The 20,305-nt window shown below is 38.0% G+C and overlaps 1 protein-coding gene across 1 annotated transcript; it reads right to left on the minus strand.

Moving 5' to 3' along the window:
• Positions 1 to 13,551: 13,551 nt before the first annotated feature.
• Positions 13,552 to 16,165, minus strand: LOC112763312 (uncharacterized). The gene is made up of 6 exons (XM_025809016.2): positions 14,695 to 16,165; positions 14,341 to 14,514; positions 14,164 to 14,250; positions 14,046 to 14,057; positions 13,797 to 13,901; positions 13,552 to 13,703 (listed from the first exon to the last, which is right to left on the minus strand). The coding sequence occupies exons 1-6, from the start codon at positions 16,163 to 16,165 to the stop codon at positions 13,552 to 13,554; spliced, it is 2,001 nt and encodes a 666-aa protein (XP_025664801.2).
• Between the last annotated feature and the right edge of the window lie 4,140 nt (positions 16,166 to 20,305).

Genomic DNA, 20,305 nt, shown 5'->3' on the forward strand with positions numbered 1-20,305 from the left:
TTTCGGCTGCCATCTCCTCTTCCTGTTCGAAAATTCCTGTAAGGTTGTCTCTGGATTGTTATATTTTAACTTCTCTTAGTTTCCTTTTCAGAGTCCTTTCAGGTTCAGGATCTGCTTCAACAAGAATGTTCTTGTCCTTGCTCCTGCTCATATGACAAAGAAGGGAATAACAAAGAAAATATGGAATCCTCTATGTCACAGTATAGAGATTCCTTTGTGTGAGTAGAAGAAGAAAAGAATGTAATGTAAGGAAAGAGAAGGGAGGAGAATCCAAACACAAGGATGAGGAGAGCAGAGATATGAGATGAAGAGAAGTGTTAGTAAGTAATTAAATAAATAGAAGAAGATGAGAGGTGAGAGGATTTTCGAAAATTAAAAATTAAAATTTAAAGTTAAATTTTGAAAATAGTTTTTGAAAAATGTTAGTAATTTTCGAAAATTAGGAATGAAATAAAATTAAAATCAAAAATTAAAATAATTAGTTAATTAAAAGAATTTTGAAAAAGGAGGGAGATAATTTTCGAAAATTAGAGAGGGAAAATTAGTTAGGTGGTTTTGAAAAAGATAAGAAACAAATAAAAAGTCAATTAGTTAGTTGAAAAAGATTTGAAATTTGTTTTTGAAAAAGATATGATTGAAATTTTAAAAGATATGATTGAAACAAAAAGATAAGATTTGAAAATTAAATTTGAAAAGATAAGAAGTTAGAAAAAGATTTTGAAATCAAAGTTTTTGAAAAAGATTTGATTTTTAAAAAATCAAAACTAATGACTTGATTCACAAGTGATCACAAGATATGATTCTAGAACTTAAAGTTTGAATCTTTCTTAACAAGCAAGTAACAAACTTGAAATTTTTGAATCAAAACATTAATTTTTGATGATATTTTCGAAAATTATGAGATAAAATTAAGAAAAAGATTTTTGAAAAATATTTTTAAAATTTTCGAAAATAAATGAGAAAAATGAAAAAGATTTGATTTTTGAAAAAGATTTTGAAAAAGATAAGGTTTTTAAATTGAAAATTTGATTTGATTCATAAGAAACAACTAAATTTTAAAATTTTTTGAAAAAGTCAATCCAGATTTTCGAAATTTATGAGTGAAAAAGGGGAAAGATATTTTTTTGATTTTTGAATTTTTAATGATGAAAGAGAAAAACATGAAAAAGACTCAATGCATGAAAATCTTGGATCAAAACATGTGATGCATGCAAGAACAGTATGAATGTCAAGATGAACACCAAGAACACTTTGAATGTCAAGATGAACACGAAGAACTTATTTTTGAAAAATTTTTAAGAAAAGAAAAAACATGCAAGACACCAAACTTGGAAATTTTTAATGCTTAGACAATATGAATGCAAGAATGCATATGAAAAACACCATACAACACAAAACAATATAATATGAAGATCAATCAAGAAGGTTTATCAAGAACAACTTGAAGATCATGATGAATGCAATGCATGAATGCAATTTTCGAAAAATGCAAGATGAGTATGCAATTGACACCAAACTTAAAAATTGACTCAAGACTCAAACAAGAAACACAAAATATTTTTTATTTTTATGATTTTATTAATTTTTTTGGATTTTTGTATATTATTTTCGAAAAACATATAGGAAAAAGAAAATAAGAAATTCAAAAATTTTCAATAAGAATTACAAGAATCTTTCAATGTTAGCCTAAAGCTCCAATCCAAGGGTTAGACATGGCTTAATAGCCAGCCAAGCTTTAGAAGATACAAATCAGTCATACAATAACAAATTTTATTAGCAACAACTAGCTTGCTCTTGTAATGATGACTTGGAAGCCTCAGTCCAAATGAATTTGGATATGGCTTTACAGCCACCCAGGCTTCTACATGCTTCATGAAACTCTAGAATTCATTCTTAAAAATTCTGAAATAATTTTCGAAAACAAAAGGGAAAAAATTTTTTTGAAAGATTTTTGAAGAAAATTTTTGAAAATAAAACAAAAAGAAAATTACCTAATCTGAGCAACAGGATGAACCGTCAGTTGTCCAAACTTGAACAATCCCCGGCAACGGCGCCAAAAACTTGGTATGCGAAATTGTTACTCAGGCTGTAAAATTTGTTGTTCGTTCTCTCCCTGGTACTGGCGCCAACAAACTGGTGCACAATACCATGGTCCAAACATAACTTCACAACTTCGCACAACTAACCAGCAAGTGCACTGGGTCATCCAAGTAATAAAACCTTACGTGAGTAAGGGTCGATCCCATGAAGATTGTTGGTATGAAGCAAGCTATGGACATCTTGTATATCTCAGTCAGGCGGATATCAAATGGTTATGGAGTTTTCGAATAATAATAATAAATAAATAAAAAATAAAGATAGAAATACTTATGTATATCATTGGTGAGAATTTCAGATAAGCGTATAGAGATGCTTTCGTTCCTCTGAATCTCTGCTTTCCTGCTGTCTTCATCCAATCAGTCTTACCCCTTTCCATGGCAAGCTTTCTGTAACGGCATCACCGCTGTCAATGGCTACATCCCATCCTCTCTTGTGAAAAAGGTCCAAATGCTCTGTCACGGCATGGCTAATCATCTGGAGGTTCTTGATCATACTGGAATAGGATTCACCCTCCTTTTGCGTCTGTCACTACGCCCAGCACTCGCGAGTTTGAAGTTCATCACAGCCATCCCTTCCCAGATCCTACTCGGAATACCACAGACAAGGTTTAGACTTTCCAGATATCAGGAATGGCCATCCATGGGTTCTAACTTATACCACGAAGATACTAATAACTCGGACTCGGTCCCCTGTATTAGATATCTAAGAGATATTCATTCTAGCTTGTTTGCATGTGGAACGGAAGTGTTTGTCAGGCACGCGTTCATGAGTGAGAATGATGATGAGCGTCACATAATCATCACATTCATCATGTTCTTGGGAACGAATGGATATCTTAGAAGCGGAATAAGTTGATTTGAATAGAAAAACAGTAGTACTTTGCATTAAATCATGAGGAACAGTAGAGCTCCACACCTTAATCTATGGAGTGCAGAAACTCTACCGTTTGAAAATACATAAGTGATAATGGTCTAGGTATGGCCGAATGGCCAGCCCCCATGAAAGTCTAAGATAGCATAAAAACTGATCAAAGATCTAATACAATAGTAAAAAGTCCTATTTATACTAAACTAGTCACTAGGGTTTACAGAAGTAAGTAAATGATGTAGAAATCCACTTCCGGGGCCCACTTGGTGTGTGCTTGGGCTGAGCTTGAAGTTTACACGTGGAGAGGTCATTCTTGGAGTTGAACGCGAGTTTGTAACGTGTTTCTGGCGTTCAACTCTAGTTCGTGACGTATTTCTGGTGTTTAACTCCAGACTGCAGCATAGAACTGGCGTTCAACGCCCTTTTGCGTCATCTAAAATTGGGCAAAGTATGGACTATTATATATTGCTGGAAAGCCCTGGATGTCGACTTTCCAACGCAATTTAAAGCGCGCCATTTTGAGTTTTGTAGCTCAAGAAAATCCATTTTGAGTGCAGGGAGGTCAGAATCCAACAGCATCAGCAGTCCTTCTTCAACCTCTGAATCTGATTTTTGCTCAAGTCCCTCAATTTCAGCCAGAAAATATCTGAAATCACAGAAAATACCTGATTTTTATGAGTCTTGGCCATGGCCCTAAGCACTTTGTTTTCCAGTATTGCCACCGGATACATAAATGCCACAGACACATAATTAGGTGAACCTTTTCAGATTGTGACTCAGCTTTGCTAAAGTCCCCAATTAGAGGTGTTCAGGGTTCTTAAGCACACTCTTCTTTTGCTTTGGACCGTGACTTTAACCGCTCAGTCTCAAGTTTTCACTTGACACCTTCACGCCACAAGCACATGGTTAGGGACAGCTTGGTTTAGCCGCTTAGGCTAGGATTTTATTCCTTTAGGCCCTCCTATCCACTGATGCTCAAAGCCTTGGGATCCTTTTTATTTACCCTTGCCTTTTGGTTTTAAGGGTTATTGGCTTTTTGCTTTTGCCTTTTGGTTTTAAGAGCATTTGGCTTTTTCTGCTTGCTTTTTCTTTTTCTTTCTATTTTTTTCGCCATTTTTTTTCTGCAAGCTTTGTATTCACTGCTTTTTCTTGCTTCAAGAATTATTTTTATGATTTTTCAGATTATCAAATAACATGTCTCTTTGTCATCATTCTTTCAAGAGCCAACATATTTAACATTCTTAAGCAACAACTTCAAAAGAAATATGCACTGTTCAAGCATTCATTCAGAAAACAAAAAGTATTGTCACCACATCAATATAATTAAACTAAGTTCAAGGATAAATTCGAAACTCATGTACTTCTTGTTGTTTTGAATTAAAAACATTTTTCATTTAAGAGAGGTGATGGATTCATATTCACTACTTTAAGGCATAGACACTTAGACACTAATGATCATGTAATAAAGACACAAACATAGATAAACATTTAACATAAGAAAACAAAAAAAAGAAAATTTAAGAACAAGGAATGAGTCCACCTTAGTGATGGTGGTGTTTCCTTCTTGAGGAACCAATGATGTCCTTGAGCTCTTCTATGTCTCTTCCTTGTCTTTGTTGCTCCTCCCTCATATCTCTTCGATATTCTCTAATTTCATGGAGTATGATGGAGTGCTCTTGATGTTCCACCCTTAGTTGTCCCATGTTGGAACTTAGTTCTCCTAGGGAGGTGTTGATTTGCTCCCAAAAATTCTATGGAGGAAAGTGCATCCCTTGAGGTATCTCAGGGATTTCTTGATGATGAACTTCCTCACGTGTTTCTTGAGCTACATGAGTGGGCTCTCTTGTTTGCTCCATCCTTTTCTTAGTGATGCACTTCTCTTCCTCAATGGGAATGTCTCCTTCTATGAAAGCTCCAGCTGAGTAACATAGATGGCAAATAAGATGAAGGAAAGCTATCCTTGCCAAGGAGGAGGGCTTTTTGGCTATTTTGTGAGTTCAAGGGAGATGACTTCATGAACTTCTACTTCCTCTCCAATCATGATGCTATGAATCATGATGGCTCGATCCACAGTAACTTCAGATCAGTTGCTAGTGGGAATGATGGAGCGTTGGATGAACTCTAACCATCCTCTAGCCACAGGCTTGAGGTCCAGTCTTCTAAGTTGAACCGATTTCCCTTTTGAGTCAATCTTCCATTGAGCTCCTTCCACACATATGTCCATGAGGACTTGGTCCAACCTTTGATCAAAGTTGACCCTTCTAGTGTAGGGGTGTGCATCTCCTTGCATCATAGGCAAGTCAAACGCCAACCTCACATTTTTCGGACTAAAATCTAAGTATTTCCCCCGAACCATGGTGAGATAATTCTTTGGGTTCGGGTTCTTACTTTGATCATGGTTCCTAGTGATCCATGCATTAGCATAGAACTCTTGAACCATTGGAATTCCGACTTGTTGGATGGGTTTTGTTAGAACTTCCCAACCTCTTCTTTGGATTTCATGTCGGATTTCCGGATACTCATTTCTCTTGAGTTTGAAAGGGACCTCGGGGATCACCTTCTTCTTGGCCACAACATCATAGAAGTGGTCTTGATGGGCTTTGGAGATGAATCTTTCCATCTCCCATGACTCGGAGGTGGAAGCTTTTGTCTTCCCTTTCCCTTTTCTAGAGGATTCTCCGGTCTTAGGTGCCATGGTAATGGAAAAATAAAAAGCTTTATGCTTTTACCACACCAAACTTCGAATATTGCTCGCCCTCGAGCAAGAAAAGAAAGAATAGATGAAGAAGAAGAAAAAATGGAGGAGAGGGAGAGAGAGATGTGTTTCGGCCAAGAAGAGGAGGAGGGGGTTGTGTTGTGTGAAATTGAAGAAGAATGGAGGGGTTTATATAGTGAAGGGAGAGGGGTTAGGTTCGGCCATTTAGGGAGGGTTTGGGTGGGAAAATGATTTTAAATTTTGAAGGTAGGTGGGGTTTATGAGGTAGGTTTATGGGGAAGAGTGGATGGATGTGAGTGGTGAATGGGTGATATGGAAGAGAGCTTGAGGTGATTGGTGAAGGGTTTTGGGGAAGGGTGTTTATTGGAAAGAGAAGATGAATGAGAAGAGGAAAGAGAATGAGTGGTGGTAGGTGGGGATCCTGTGGGCTCCACAGATGCTGAGTTGATCCTGTGGGGTCCACAGATCCTGAGGTGTCAAGGATTTGCATCCCTGCACCAATTAGGCATGTAAAATGCCTTTGCATGCAATTCTGGCATTTAAACACCGAATTGATGCTTGTTCTGGGCGTTCAGCGCCCAGATGTAGCATGTTTCTGGCGTTCAGCACCAGCTTTCCTCAGTGTGCATTTCTGGCATCTGAACGCTAGGATGCTGCTTGTTTTGGGCGTTCAACACCAGATCCATGCTCTGTTTTGGCGTTGAACGCCAGCCAGATGCTCCTTACTGGCGTTTAAACGCCTGTAAGCTCTTCCTCCAGGGTGTGATTTTTCTTCTGCTATTTTTGATTCTGTTTTTGATTTTTCTATTTATTTTTTGACTCCACATGATCATGAACCTAATAAAACACGAAAGAACAATAAAAATAAAAATAGAATTAGATAAATAAAAATTGGGTTGCCTCCCAAGAAGTACTTCTTTAATGTCAATAGCTTGACAGTGGGCTCTCATGGAGCCTCACAGATGTTCAGAGCATTGTTGAGACTCCCCAACACCAAACTTAGAGTTTGACTGTGGGGGCTCTGGTTGACTCTGTAGTGAGAGAAGCTTACCGTGCCTCTTTTCCATGTTTACAGAAGGGTAACCTTGAGTTTTAAAAACAAGGGAGTCCTCATTTAATTGAAGGACTAGTTCACCTCTCTCAACATCAATCACATCTCTTGCTGTGGCTAGGAAGGGTCTTCCAAGGATGATGGATTCATCCTCATCCTTTCCAGTGTCTAGAATTATGAAATCAGCAGGGATGTAAAGGCCTGCAACCTTTACTAACATGTCCTCTACTTGTCCATAAGCCTGGTTTCTGGAATTGTCTGCCATCTCTAATGAGATTTTAGCAGCTTGTACCTCAAAGATTCCCAGTTTCTCCATTACAGAGAGTGGCATGAGGTTTATTCCTGACCCAAGGTCACATAGAGCCTTCTCAAAGGTTATGGTGCCTATGGTACAAGGTATTAGGAACTTTCCAGGATCCTGTTTCTTCTGAGGCAATCTCAATTGATCCAATGCATTTAGTTCATTGATGAACAGGGGAGGTTCATCTCCCCAAGTCTCATTACCAAATAAATTTGCATTCAGCTTCATGATTGCACCAAGGAACTTGGCAACTTGCTCTTCAGTAACATCCTCATTCTCTTCAGAAGAGGAATACTCATCAGAGCTCATGAATGGCATAAGGAGGTTCAATGGAATCTCTATGGTCTCTAGATGAGTCTCAGATTCCTTTGGTTCCTCAGAGGGAAACTCCTTATTGATCACTGGACGTCCCAGGAGGTCTTCCTCCTTGGGATTCACTTATCAAATGGTTATGGAGTTTTCGAATAATAATAATAAATAAATAGAAAATAAAGATAGAAATACTTATGTATATCATTGGTGAGAATTTCAGATAAGCGTATAGAGATGCTTTTGTTCCTCTGAATCTCTGCTTTCCCGCTGTCTTCATCCAATCAGTCTTACCCCTTTCCATGGCAAGCTTTCTGTAATGGCATCACCGTTGTCAATGGCTACATCCCATCCTCTCTTGTGAAAAAGGTCCAAATGCTCTGTCACGGCATGGCTAATCATCTGGAGGTTCTCGATCATACTGGAATAGGATTCACCCTCCTTTTGCGTCTGTCACTACGCCCAGCACTCGCGAGTTTGAAGTTCGTCACAGCCATCCCATCTCAGATCCTACTCGGAATACCACAGACAAGGTTTAAACTTTCCTGATCTCAGGAATGGCCATCCATGGGTTCTAACTTATACCACGAAGACAAGGTTCTAAGAGATATTCATTCTAGCTTGTTTGCATGTAGAACGGAAGTGTTTGTCAGGCATGCGTTCATGAGTGAGAATGATGATGAGCGTCACATAATCATCACATTCATCATGTTCTTGGGAACGAATGGATATCTTAGAAGCGGAATAAGTTGAATTGAATAGAAAAACAATAGTACTTTGCATTAAATCATGAGGAACAGCAGAGCTCCACACCTTAATCTATGGAGTGCAGAAACTCTACCGTTTGAAAATACATAAGTGATAATGGTCCAGGCATGGCCGAATGGCCAGCCCCCATGAAAGTCTAAGATAGCATAAAAACTGATCAAAGATCTAATACAATAGTAAAAAGTCCTATTTATACTAAACTAGTCACTAGGGTTTACAGAAGTAAGTAAATGATGTAGAAATCCACTTCCGGGGCCCACTTGGTGTGTGCTTGGGCTGAGCTTGAAGTTTACACGTGGAGAGGTCATTCTTGGAGTTGAACGTGAGTTTGTAACATGTTTCTGGCGTTCAACTCTGGTTCGTGACGTGTTTCTGGCGTTTAACTCCAGATTGCAGCGTAGAACTGGCGTTCAACGCCCTTTTGTGTCATCTAAACTTGGGCAAAGTGTGGACTATTATATATTGCTGAAAAGCCCGGGATGTCTACTTTCCAACGCAATTGAAAGCGCGCCATTTTGAGTTCTGTAGCTCCAGAAAATATATTTTGAGTGCAGGGAGGTCAGAATCCAACAGCATCAGCAGTCCTTCTTCAACCTCTGAATCTGATTTTTGCTCAAGTCCCTCAATTTCAGCCAGAAAATACCTGAAATCACAGAAAAACACACAAACTCATAGTAAAGTCCAGAAATGTGAATTTAACATAAAAACTAATAAAAACATCCCTAAAAGTAACTAGATCCTACTAAAAACATACTAAAAACAATGCCAAAAAGCGTATAAATTATCCATTCATCAGTATGCTTCCCCTGACTTGATAGGTCGGAATAGCATTTCATATATGTCTATGATTTTTTTTACGAAGTTAGGGGTTACCTTTCCTTTTTCTGAGTTTGAGTCCGTGCTCTTTAAATTCTACAATGTTGCCCTTACCCAATTGCATCCCAATTCTTGGGGCTTCTTAAAAACATACCTACTTTTTTGTCGGGAACTTGATGTCCGACCTTCTCTTAAAGTCTTCTTTTACCTCTTTGTGCTCACCAAACTTTTTAGCTCTAAAAAACAAGGTTGGATCTCTTTTCGTGCTATTCATGGTAGGAAAGTTTTTGCTATTTTTGATGAATCTTTCCGCGACTTTAAAAATTATTTCTTTAAGGTCCGAGTTGTAGAGAGTGTCTGACCTTTTTTCCTGAATGATGAGGATGAGCCCATTTTTTCTTTGTATTGGGAAGAAAACCTTGTGATAGTCAAATATAACTCGGATGAGCGTTACGTATCGCTGTCCCCACCGAGCTATACCATCAATCTCAAGTCTAGTGGGCGTTACGTATGTCTATCCCCACTGATCAAATGCGTTTTCTCTGTGAACTTTACATATCGCCGTCCTTATAGGAACCCTCCTTTAGGTCTCTCTATCTCAGAAATATTTTTGGGTATGGACAACTAACTGACATGTGAGCTCATGTCCTGTTTAGGAATAGACATGCATCATCTGTATTTGTGTGTATTGATTGGGTGTGCATCTTGTATTTGGTTTTTCTTATTGAATAATTTTATCTATATGCTATTTTAGCTACTTGCTTTATTTATTCTCTCTATTTGTGTATTTTTTTAATTATTTTGTATGTGTTTGAACAACTGAGAGATTCCTTATGCTGGCGGTGGAGAAGCTAAGAGTTGTTTTTGATGCGATGTGTTGACGAGAATTTATGATGAATTGATATTTGAGTTGCTTGTGTAGATATAAGGGTTGTGGCTTTATTCCACTTGATCTGGTTTGATATTTGAACTCCCTAAGTAGATACAAGGGTTGTGGTTTACCCCATTTGCTCCGGATTGAGACTTAAAACTTCCTGGGTAGATGCAAGGATTGTGGTTTGTCCCACTTTCTTCGGGTTGAGATTGCGACTAATTATTGAGAATAAATCGATACCATTGAGACAAGACTTGATATAGAATTACAAAATTTGGATAATTAAGATATAAAGAGAGCTAATGACTTGTATTGGGAAGGACTGAGGTTTTGAGATCACTAGTATGACTGACGACTTGTATTGAGTAGAGATGAGAATAAAAAATGACTAATTTAACCGAGATTTAGTCTGATTACCCTGTTTAGATTTAGAAAGGACCCTAGGCTTGAACCTTGAATGATTGGAGTTTAGGATTGCCTAGCCAGTTCAGATCTTTTTATGTAGTCTCTATTTAAAATTAGTACCCTACTGGAAACCTTCGGGTTCTCACCCGTTAGGGATTTTGTTTTCAGATGCAAGACGTGATGCACCTTACTGAGCGTGCTAGGTTATTCTTGGAAAGCAAAGGCTTGCATTTTGGGAGTTTATTTTGTACTTAGATTATTATTTCTCCACTTTTGTATATGTGTATATATATATCCCTCTTAGCGGTTGAATTATGGAGAAACAGGTTGTATTTTGTTTGCTTCTGGTTTATATTATACTTTCTATCCGGCCTTGTCTTCGCAGGTCGAGACTAGTATTGTTATGTAGCTCCTTTTGAATTATATATATATATATTACATTTGTTTCTGTATACCGATGCTTTATATCGTTGACGTTCGAGTGTGATGCGGTTATTTGTTATATCTTTTCTTCATAAGCTCCTAATTAAATTATATTTCTTCAATCTATACATTCATACTTTGTTTTTAGAGGTCATAATGCCTCACCACCTTGACTTATGACTGCAGCGTAAGGCCTTATATGGTAGAGTGTTCCACAATCAAAATTGGTCCAACTGCAGGCATTAACTCTATTGCGAACTCTATTTCTCCAGGAGGGAGAAATTCAGGTATATCTTAAAGAAATACCTCAGGAAATTCACTCACTACCAGAATCTGACTTAAATTCTTCTCATCTCCCGAAGAACTCGCAGCTAATAGTATAAATCCCTGAGATTCACTCCCATTACAGTTCACCATAACTGAATTCAAATAATAGCCATTTGCTACAAATGGTCCTTCTGACCCCTCAAACATGACCTGAGCCGAACACTCAAAACAGTCTAATAACACATGGTATTTTGACAACCAATCCAAACCCAAAATTAAATCAAGTCCAGTCATTGGAAAGCTTATCAAATCATGTAAACTGTCTATTTTCAATTCAAAAGAGTACTTGTTGACAACCTAGCCTAGTTACCACAACTTTAGAGGCTGGAGTATGCACGTGTAAATCATAGGCTAACCCAGATATTTTCAACCCTAATTCATCATTTTTTTAAATGATATAAACGAATGTGACGCCCCAGTATCATATAAAGTAGTTAAAATCTTGTTACCAATTTCACAGTTATCTCTGATCAGTGTGTCCGACCTAGCCGCACCATCCGTAGTCAAAGAGAAAACTCGACCCTGTTGCTGAGCTCTACCAGCATCCTAATTCCATTTCTCTGGACAATTTTATGACATGTGCATGGCTCCACCACTAGAGTAATATAAACCCAAACCGGATCTACGTGGAGTACTAGAATGATAACTTCCACACCTCCTACAAGTCATGTCATTATGAGGAACATGAGCTTGCTTCCCTATCTTCCTCTTCCTTGGTAATTTTTGTTATTGTTCCTTTGGAAGTTGTCTGGCCTTGGTTGTATTGAGGCACACGACCACCTCTCTTAAATTTTTGACTCCTCGGTGCATAACCCTTGCCTTGGTCCCTCTTATAGAATTCTTGGCGATCACCCTTCGCCAAAGCAGCCTTTCTCGAGCAATCCTTAACTACCCTGCTCTTGTTCACTAACTCAGAAAAGATTCGGATCTCCATAGGCACAACGGCACTCATTATGCCACTCTGAAGACCACCATCATATTTAATACATTTTCATTCATCATAGCCTTCCGGAACACCTAGGCACACCCTCGAAAAATGACATAGCTCTTCAAATTTGTTGGTGTATTCCACCACCGTCATAGAACCCTGCTTTAGCTGCATAAGCTCTAACTCATTAGTTGTCTCCACTACCAGATTCATTTCTGCCTCCATTTCTATTTCCGACATGTTGTCCCAGCCTATCAGGAGTAGCTTGTATAGCAGCAGCCATATTCTCCAAAGAAGCCATAAAAATCAACCAGATAGCCCCGCTCACATCCACGAGATGACATTTGGGTCTTGTCTACATCGAACAATTGATATTACGGTGACCAGTCTTTATATCTCAAGTCTAGTGCTTCAAATCCCAAAGGTATGCTTGATAAGTGAGCATCTTTACCTTATTTTCTGTTTATTTTAAGTTAGAATTTCATGAGTTTTAATTTAATTTTTGTGTTTTAAACCTCTTTGGATGCTACTTTGGGTTGTTTCATTGTTTTAATTATTTTAGGTGAAGTTTGGACAAGTTTAGCAGAGTTTTATACAAGAAAGAGAAGAATTAGAGCAGTCCACTAGGGCGCTAAACGCAAAACCTAGCGTTTAGCGCCAGGTTTGGCATTTAGTGCCAGGAACTCAGAAGCAAAAATGAACCTTTTGCCCTCAAGGGGGCTAAACACTACAACTGGCGTTTAGCGCCAAGCAATTCGAATCAAACTTCACCAAAGGAGCATCTTTAGTTGGATTTAGCTTTTAGTTATTTTATTTTATTTTATTTTAGTTATTTTTAATTACAAACAAAATCTTTTAGGTTTAAAATTTATTATTTTATTTTTGTTCTAAATCAAATTAGGTTAGATATATAAGGGAAAAGATTCACCCTTTAGGGGAATCTCCTCACTTCCACACTTTCACATTTTCTGAACCCTAATTTTTCTCTCTGAAGCATGAGCCACTAAACCTCCTTGGTTAAGGTTAGGAGCTCTGTTTATTTCTATGGATTAAGATTATTGTTCTTCTATTTTAATTAATGTATTGATTTAGTTTCAAGGATTACTTTCGTTCTTCACCTTATGAATCTGGGTAGATCGGAAGAATAACCCTTATTCTATTTGCGTTCTTGTGATTCTTGGAAGAGTTATCTCACTTGAACAACAACTTGAAAGGAAATTCCTCCTAAATTGCTAATTACTTAGACTTAACAGGATATGTGACATATAATCTTTTTATATATGGGTAATTAGGGTTTTTGTGGCCATAAACTAGAATTGAACTTAACCCTCTAACTGAAATTAAGTGACCAAGACATTCACGGTCATAGTTGTCAGAACCGAATCGGTGATCGAACCGGTCAGGCTACTGGGTCACTGGGTCACTGGTTCAACTGGTGGGTCACTGGTTGAACCGGTTAACCCGGTCCCACATAAGTAAAATGTATAAAATAGCTAAAAACTGAAAAATTAACAGTTAAAAAATATATCTCCAATAACATTTTAATAAACATTAAATCTCAAATCTTAAAAATAATTAGTAATACGAGAATAAACATAAAATTTAGTACTATTAGTCTATTACATGAACAACTCAATTTAACATAATAAAAATAACAATTCATGGATTATATCCAAGGAGTAACTTCAAAGTCTGGATATCTTTCTTCATCTGACAAATCTGGAGCTACATGTTGATTGGTTTCATTCTGATTTGCATTTTCCACAGAAGTATTATTAGCTTCACCATCATCTCGATCGTGTTCCAGATTTAATTCATCTAGCATTTCAATAATGTTTCACAAATCATAATCAATAATAAGGCAAAATATTTGGTTAAAGTATTACAAAATCATCCCTAACAACAACATACCCAAATCATCTAAAGCTGATTGAAGAGACATATTTGCAAGATCATTCCGTAAAGCATCAACTTCTTTAGGAGTTAAAAATGGTGGTGAATCTTCCATTATCCATTCTGAATGATCCTCAAATGCATCAAGATAAATTGGATCATAACTTTGCTTTCACATTCGGTTCCTATGTTATCAATTAACTTGATTATTCTTATTATGACTAAAAATTTTAAATAATGCCTTCAAGAAAGAATAATAAAAAGTACCTTTGTTGTAGCCTTAAGTTGTAATGAACATAAACAAGATCATTAAGCTTTTGATGCTCTAACCAATTCCTTTTCTTTGAGTGAATGTGTTCGAAAATGCTCCAGTTACGCTCAATACCTGAAGAACTGCAAGTTTGACTCAAAACACGAATTGCTAACTTTTGCAGGTTTGGTGCTCCACATCCATAAGATTCCCACCATTGATCTTAACATAAAAAGAAAACAATCACAATCATAAAAATCAAATCTTAAACATATCACAATCATAAAAAACTAATTTTAATACAAAATTTACCAGGCATCACTGTGCTTCGCTCACGTATTGCAAACTGTCTCCCAAAGTCTCCTTCAGCATTCTTAAAGATTCTCTTCTCACTTGTCAATTTAGTAATCAAATCAGCATCACCGTAAGCATATCTCTCAATCACATCTAATAGGCCAGAAATTATTTCTTTGTGCTTGTCAAATTCTGCAGAATTAAATCAAAAAGCTGGATTTAACCAATAACCAGTAGCATGAAGGTTTCTTTTAAGTTATAAATCCCAACGTGAATTTAAAATCTTCAAATAAGGTTCAACAACCCTCTTTCTTTTTTGAAACCTTTTCACCATGTCTTCCCTAGCCTTATACATAGCTTGATAAAGGAAACCCATTGCAGCTCTATCTTCACTATCCACAATACGCAATACATGAACAAGTGGCTCCGTAAGCTTAACAATATCAGTGCATTGATTCCAAAGTTTAGAATCTAAGACTTGATCCACAAACTTTTTTGCTTTGGCTTCTTTAGAGTAAGCTGAACTTGTCCATTCTTTAGATGTCACCATAGCTCTCAATGCATCCTTTTGAGCCAAAATACTTTGCAAAGTAATGAAATTAGTGGCGAATCGAGTTGGAGCTGGACGAAGTATTTCTCGGCCGCCTGTGAACTGCCTCATCAAGTACAAAGGATGGCAGTGATTATAGATATACTTCGTAATCATTGAAGCTTCTGACACAGTTTCAGTCACTTCCACAAACTTTCCAATATCCTGCAACATCAGATTAATACAATGTGCCGCACAAGAAGACCAATACAATCTAGGAAACTCTGATTTCAACAACCTTCCAGCAGCAACGTAATTTGCAGCATTATCCGTCACTACATGTACAACATTCTCAGGACCAACAAATAACACAACATCCCTAAGCAACTTGAACAAAGCCTCAGCAGTTTTTGAGATATGAGAAGCATCAACTGACTTTAGGAAAACAGTTTCTTTAGGGCAATAAACCAAGAAATTAATTAAAGTACGCCTACAACGATCAGTCCATCCATCAGCCATGATAGTACATCCAGTTTGTTTCCAAATCACACGATAACCTTCAATCATCTTCTTTACATCTTCAACCAATTTACTCAACAAATATCCACGAACTCTTTGGTAATTTGGCCCTTTATACCCTGCACCCATATTTGCGATAGCATCGATCATCGGCTGATAATAAGCTGAATTAACCGCATTGAATGGCACAGAGTCATCCATCATCCATCTTGTAATAGCAATATCACACTTCTCCATAATTTCTTTGCTTTGGAGAACACTTTTAATACTTGGTTGAGCTCCAGGTGTTGCTGCCAGTGGAAAAAAGGATTGTAGTCCCTTGAGTTGTTTTCCAACTCCCTTTCTAGAGCTAGGTGCTGGAATTCTTGATGCTTGTTGTTGTCGCATCTCATTACGTTCAATCTCATCAAATTCCCTTTCAACGTCATCACAAGCACCATAACTTTCTGCATATTCTTCTTGAGTTTTCCTTTTCTTGGTTCGAAGATCTTCAATGTTTTGGGAGAATTGGTGTCTCACCGCAGCTGGCACCTTTCGACATGCCTCAATATCTCCACCTTTTCCAGCCAAATGATGCTTAACCCGGTTAATTCCTCCACCCCTAATAAGCTTCTCGCAATAAATACATACCAGAGCAGTTTTTCCTTTATCCAAAACTTGTTTACAACGGCCCCATGTAGGATCAGTTTTTCCTTTGTTACTATTTTTTTGGGTTCCAATTGTTGGATCAGGAGTTGATCCTTGTTCCTGAGAAGTTGGTGTTGGTGTTTCTGATGGTGTATTTGATGAAGCCATCCTAAATTCCTAATCAACCAGGGTCCAGGACTAAATGACTAACAATACACAACAACAATCCACTAACTACTAAGAATAATATCCAACAGCAACCAACAATTCACAATCAACAAACTGAAGTAATGAACAGAAATAAAAAAAAATCAAGAAACATGAGAGATCAAACAGAAAAAACATATGGAAGTGTTCATGTTCTCATCTGCCCATATACCAAAATCAAACAGAAATCAAACTATCAAACATATGTGAACCACCAATTAAAAAATTAACTTCAAATATATGTAAACTATCAAACATGTTCTCATCTGCCCGCATACCATAATCATTAATCAATTAACTTCAAAAAATTAAAAAATTAAAAATACTTACCTGCACGGCTGCACGATTGGACCCTAGACCTGGAGGGATGGAGCGACGAGCGTCGAGCAGAGAAGAGGGAGACCTGGAGCGAGGAGCGACGAGGCGGCGACTTCAATGTTCAATCTTCGATGCACGGGGTGAGTGGCGCACTGCTCTGGATGCGGTGGTGAGGTGAGTGCCACGTGGTTGAAGGCTTGAAGCTGACGGGCCGATGGGGCGACGAAGTGGCTGAAAGCCTGAAGCTGAAGCAGAGTAGGCGAGTAGCAGGGGATAGAGTCATGGCGCCATGGTGATGGTGATGGTGGTCTCTCAACTCAAACCGTTTGGGTATGGGAACTTGGGAAGGGAAATTGGGAAACAGGGGAAGGGGATGGAGGCTAGGGTTACATCATTGAAACGCAGCAGCTCTACACTTTTTTTTTTTTTTTAAAGAAACGACGTCGTTTTCCATCGCAGAAAAAAAATATTTTTTTTTCCGGTCCGGGTTAAACAAAACCCGCCGGTTCACTGGTTCTGATAAAACTCGGCCGGTTCAATACGGGTCTCACCGGTTCAACTCCTTCTTCGGTTCGATGCCTCACCCGGACCGGTTATAGCACCGGTTCGCCAGTTTTCCGGTCCGACTGGTTGGGTCGGTCCGGTTCTGACAACACTGTTCGCGGTTAACTAGGTTAGAGGAGACTAAATCACTAAGATATTAGGGTTTTGTCATTGACAGTTTGCCATGAAATGAATCTTGCATGATTAAAATAGTTGGTAAGAAAACTTAATCCAGAACAATAAACATCTCCGATACCTTAACTTCCTTCTTTCATATATTCTACATCAAATCCACTGTTTGCTTTCTTATTCTTTGAATCATTGTTTAATGCTTTTGAACCCCAAAACAATCACTTTCCACTTGCCTAACTAAGTAAGTCATTCGACCATTGTTGCTCAGTCCATCAATCCTCGTGGGATCGACCCTCACTCAACTGAGGTATTACTTGGTATGACCTGGTGCACTTGCTGGTAGTTTGTGGATTCTGAATTCCGCATCAAGTTTTTAGCACCGTTGCCAGGGATTGATTGTGATTAACAACTAACCATTGTCTGATTGCTTAGATTAGGCATTCTTAATTTTAATTTTTAATTATTCTGGTTCTTTAAATTTTCAAAAATTTAGCTTTATTTAAAAAAATTTTCTCTTTAACTTCTGAAATTAAGTTTCGTATCCCCGTAGTAATTTTTCTTTTTAGGATTTTCAAAAAAAAACTAGTTGATTTCCCTTATTTGAATTTCGAAATTTGTTAGTTTATTTTCCTATTTATCTTCGAAATTTTTAGGTTTATTTCTTGCATTATTCTATTTTATTTTATTTTGATTACACAGGATACCTCACTGGGAACTCTTTGCACTTTGACATAGAGATTTCCACTTTTCTTTGTTTTATACTTGTTAACGAGCATGAACAGGAAAGAGTCCACTATGCATCCGAATGGGAATGAGCAGCCTAGAAGAACACTTGGCTCATACACTACCCCCACCCCTGATTTCTATGGGAACAATATTGTGGTGCCTCCTATAGGTGCAAACAAATTTGAGTTGAAACCTCATTAGTTGATCACTTGCAACAGAATTGCCAATTTCATGGACTCCCATGGAAAGGCTCAAACTTGTTCATCTCTAATTTTCTTTAGATCTGTAATACTGTGAAGACTAATGGAGTGAATCCTGAAGTGTCTAGCTACTACTCTTCCTATTTGCTGTGAGTGATAGAGCAAAGCAGTGGCTTGATACTCAACCCAAAGAGAGAACAAGGTGGTCAACAAGTTTCTGACCAAGTTCTTTCCTCCTCAGAGGTTGACTAAGCTGACGACGGATGTTCAAACTTTTAGGCAGAGAGATGGTGAATCCCTCTATGAAGCCTGGGAGAGGTACAAGTTGATGCTCAGGAAGTGTCCTCCTGACATGTTCTCAGATTGGATCAGGTTGCATATTTTCTATGAGAGACTCTCTGAAATAGCCAAAATATCTCTAGACAATTTTGCAGGGGGATCTTTGCACATGAAGAAGACACCTGAAGAGGCCAATGAGTTGATTGAGATGGTTGCCAATCACCAGTACTTATACTCTTCTGAGAGGACCTCAGTGAAGAAAGGATTCATGGAGGTGGATGTTGTAGATGCCCTTCTTGCTCAAAACAAGCTTTTGTCTCAACAAATGAGTGTCATTACCCAACATCTAGGAGGGATGTAGGTTTCAGCGGTTAATACTCACAATGCTCCTCAAAACACTTCTTATGATATGAATAGTGGCTTCTCTCAAGGTGAGACTTATGACTATGGCTGGCCTACACCTGAGCAGGTTAATTACATGGAAAAGTCCTCCAAAAATGCCAAGAATGATCCATATTCCTAGACTTTTAATCAATGGTGGAGGAATTACCCAAACTTTGGGTGGAGAGAACAACCTCAGAAGCAACAACCGAATTATCCCAACAGTCCTCAATGTGGTTTCAGTTAGAACTATTTCAATAACCTTCCATTTCAACCCTCTCGACCTTAGAGTGTCCCTGACTCAGCATCTATTGTTGCAGAACTCTCCAAAACTAACATAGCTTTATGCATGAAACCAGAGTCTCACTTAGGAATCTGGAGAAACAAATGGGTCAGTTAAGCAAGCAAACACATGAGAGACCTTCTAATATTCCTCTTAGTGATGCGGTTTCCAATTCAAGAGAAGAGTGCCAGGCCGTTCAATTGAGACGTGGAAAAATCGCAGGATCAGAGACCAAGGTTAGGGAGGAACAGATTGAAGAAAAAGTTCCAGAGAAAAAAACTAAAGAAGTAGAGCACGCCCCCTCTAGTCTCCTAGACAACCCCTTTTTGGTCACTCTTGATACACACCCTGTGCTACCCAAGGCTCCTGAATAGAAGCCTAAAATACCATACCTTCAGAGACTTCAGGAAGCATCTAAAGACAAGCAATATTCCAAATTTTTGGAAGTTTTTAGGAAGCTTCAGATCAACATCCCGTTTGCAGAGGCCCTTGAGCAAATGCCTCTTTATGGCAAGCTTATGAAAGAGTTGTTGAGTAATAAGAAGGATTGGAAAGAGAGTGAGATAGTGGTACTAACTAAGGAATGCAGTGCAATCATCCATAAAAATCTCCTAGAAAAGTTACAGGATCCAAGGAGCTTTCTAATTCATTGTACCATTGAAGATACCACTATTCAGAAAGCCTTACGTGACCTTGGAGCTAGCATCAACCTCATATTCTTTCATTAATGAAAAAGCTCCAAATTGACGAAGTAAAACCTACTCGCATTTCTCTTCAACTTGCTGACCATTCTATTAAGTATCCCCTTGGAATTGTTGAGAATTTACTTGTCAAAGTAGGCCTGATGAGCGGATATTTTATACGCTTTTTGGAATTATTTTCATATAGTCTTTAGTATGTTTTATTTAAGTTTTATTGAGTTTCCATAGGTTTTAGTACAAAATTCACATTTTTAGATTCTACTTTGAGTTTGTGCGTTTTTATGCAATTTCAGGTATTTTCTGGCTGAAATTGAGGAGCTGGAGCAAAAGTTTGATTCAGAGACACAGAAAGCACTACAAATGTTGTCCGAATCTAAGCTCCTTGCATTCGAAAGAGCTTTTCTGGAGCTACAAAAGTCCAAATAGAGTGTTCTCAGTGACTATGGAAAGCTAACACTAGAGCTTTCCAGTAATGTATAATAGTCCATATTTTGCTTCAGAATTGAAGGCCCAAAACTAGCGTTCAACGCCAGCCTCC

This window comes from Arachis hypogaea, chromosome 17, assembly GCF_003086295.3.
Source record: "Arachis hypogaea cultivar Tifrunner chromosome 17, arahy.Tifrunner.gnm2.J5K5, whole genome shotgun sequence".
NCBI classification, from domain to species: domain Eukaryota; kingdom Viridiplantae; phylum Streptophyta; class Magnoliopsida; order Fabales; family Fabaceae; genus Arachis; species Arachis hypogaea.

What these genes read in the sequence shown, in the direction of transcription:
- LOC112763312 (XM_025809016.2), bottom strand. Translation starts at nt 16,165, where the DNA reads ATGGCTTCATCAAATACACCATCAGAAACACCAACACCAACTTCTCAG. An exon ending in GCGAAGCACAGTGATGCCTG is followed by an intron (nt 14,251 to 14,340) that starts GTAAATTTTGTA and finishes TTTTATGTTAAG; the next exon opens with ATCAATGGTGGGAATCTTAT. An exon ending in ATCAGCTTTAGATGATTTGG is followed by an intron (nt 13,704 to 13,796) that starts GTATGTTGTTGT and finishes TTGAAATGCTAG; the next exon opens with ATGAATTAAATCTGGAACAC.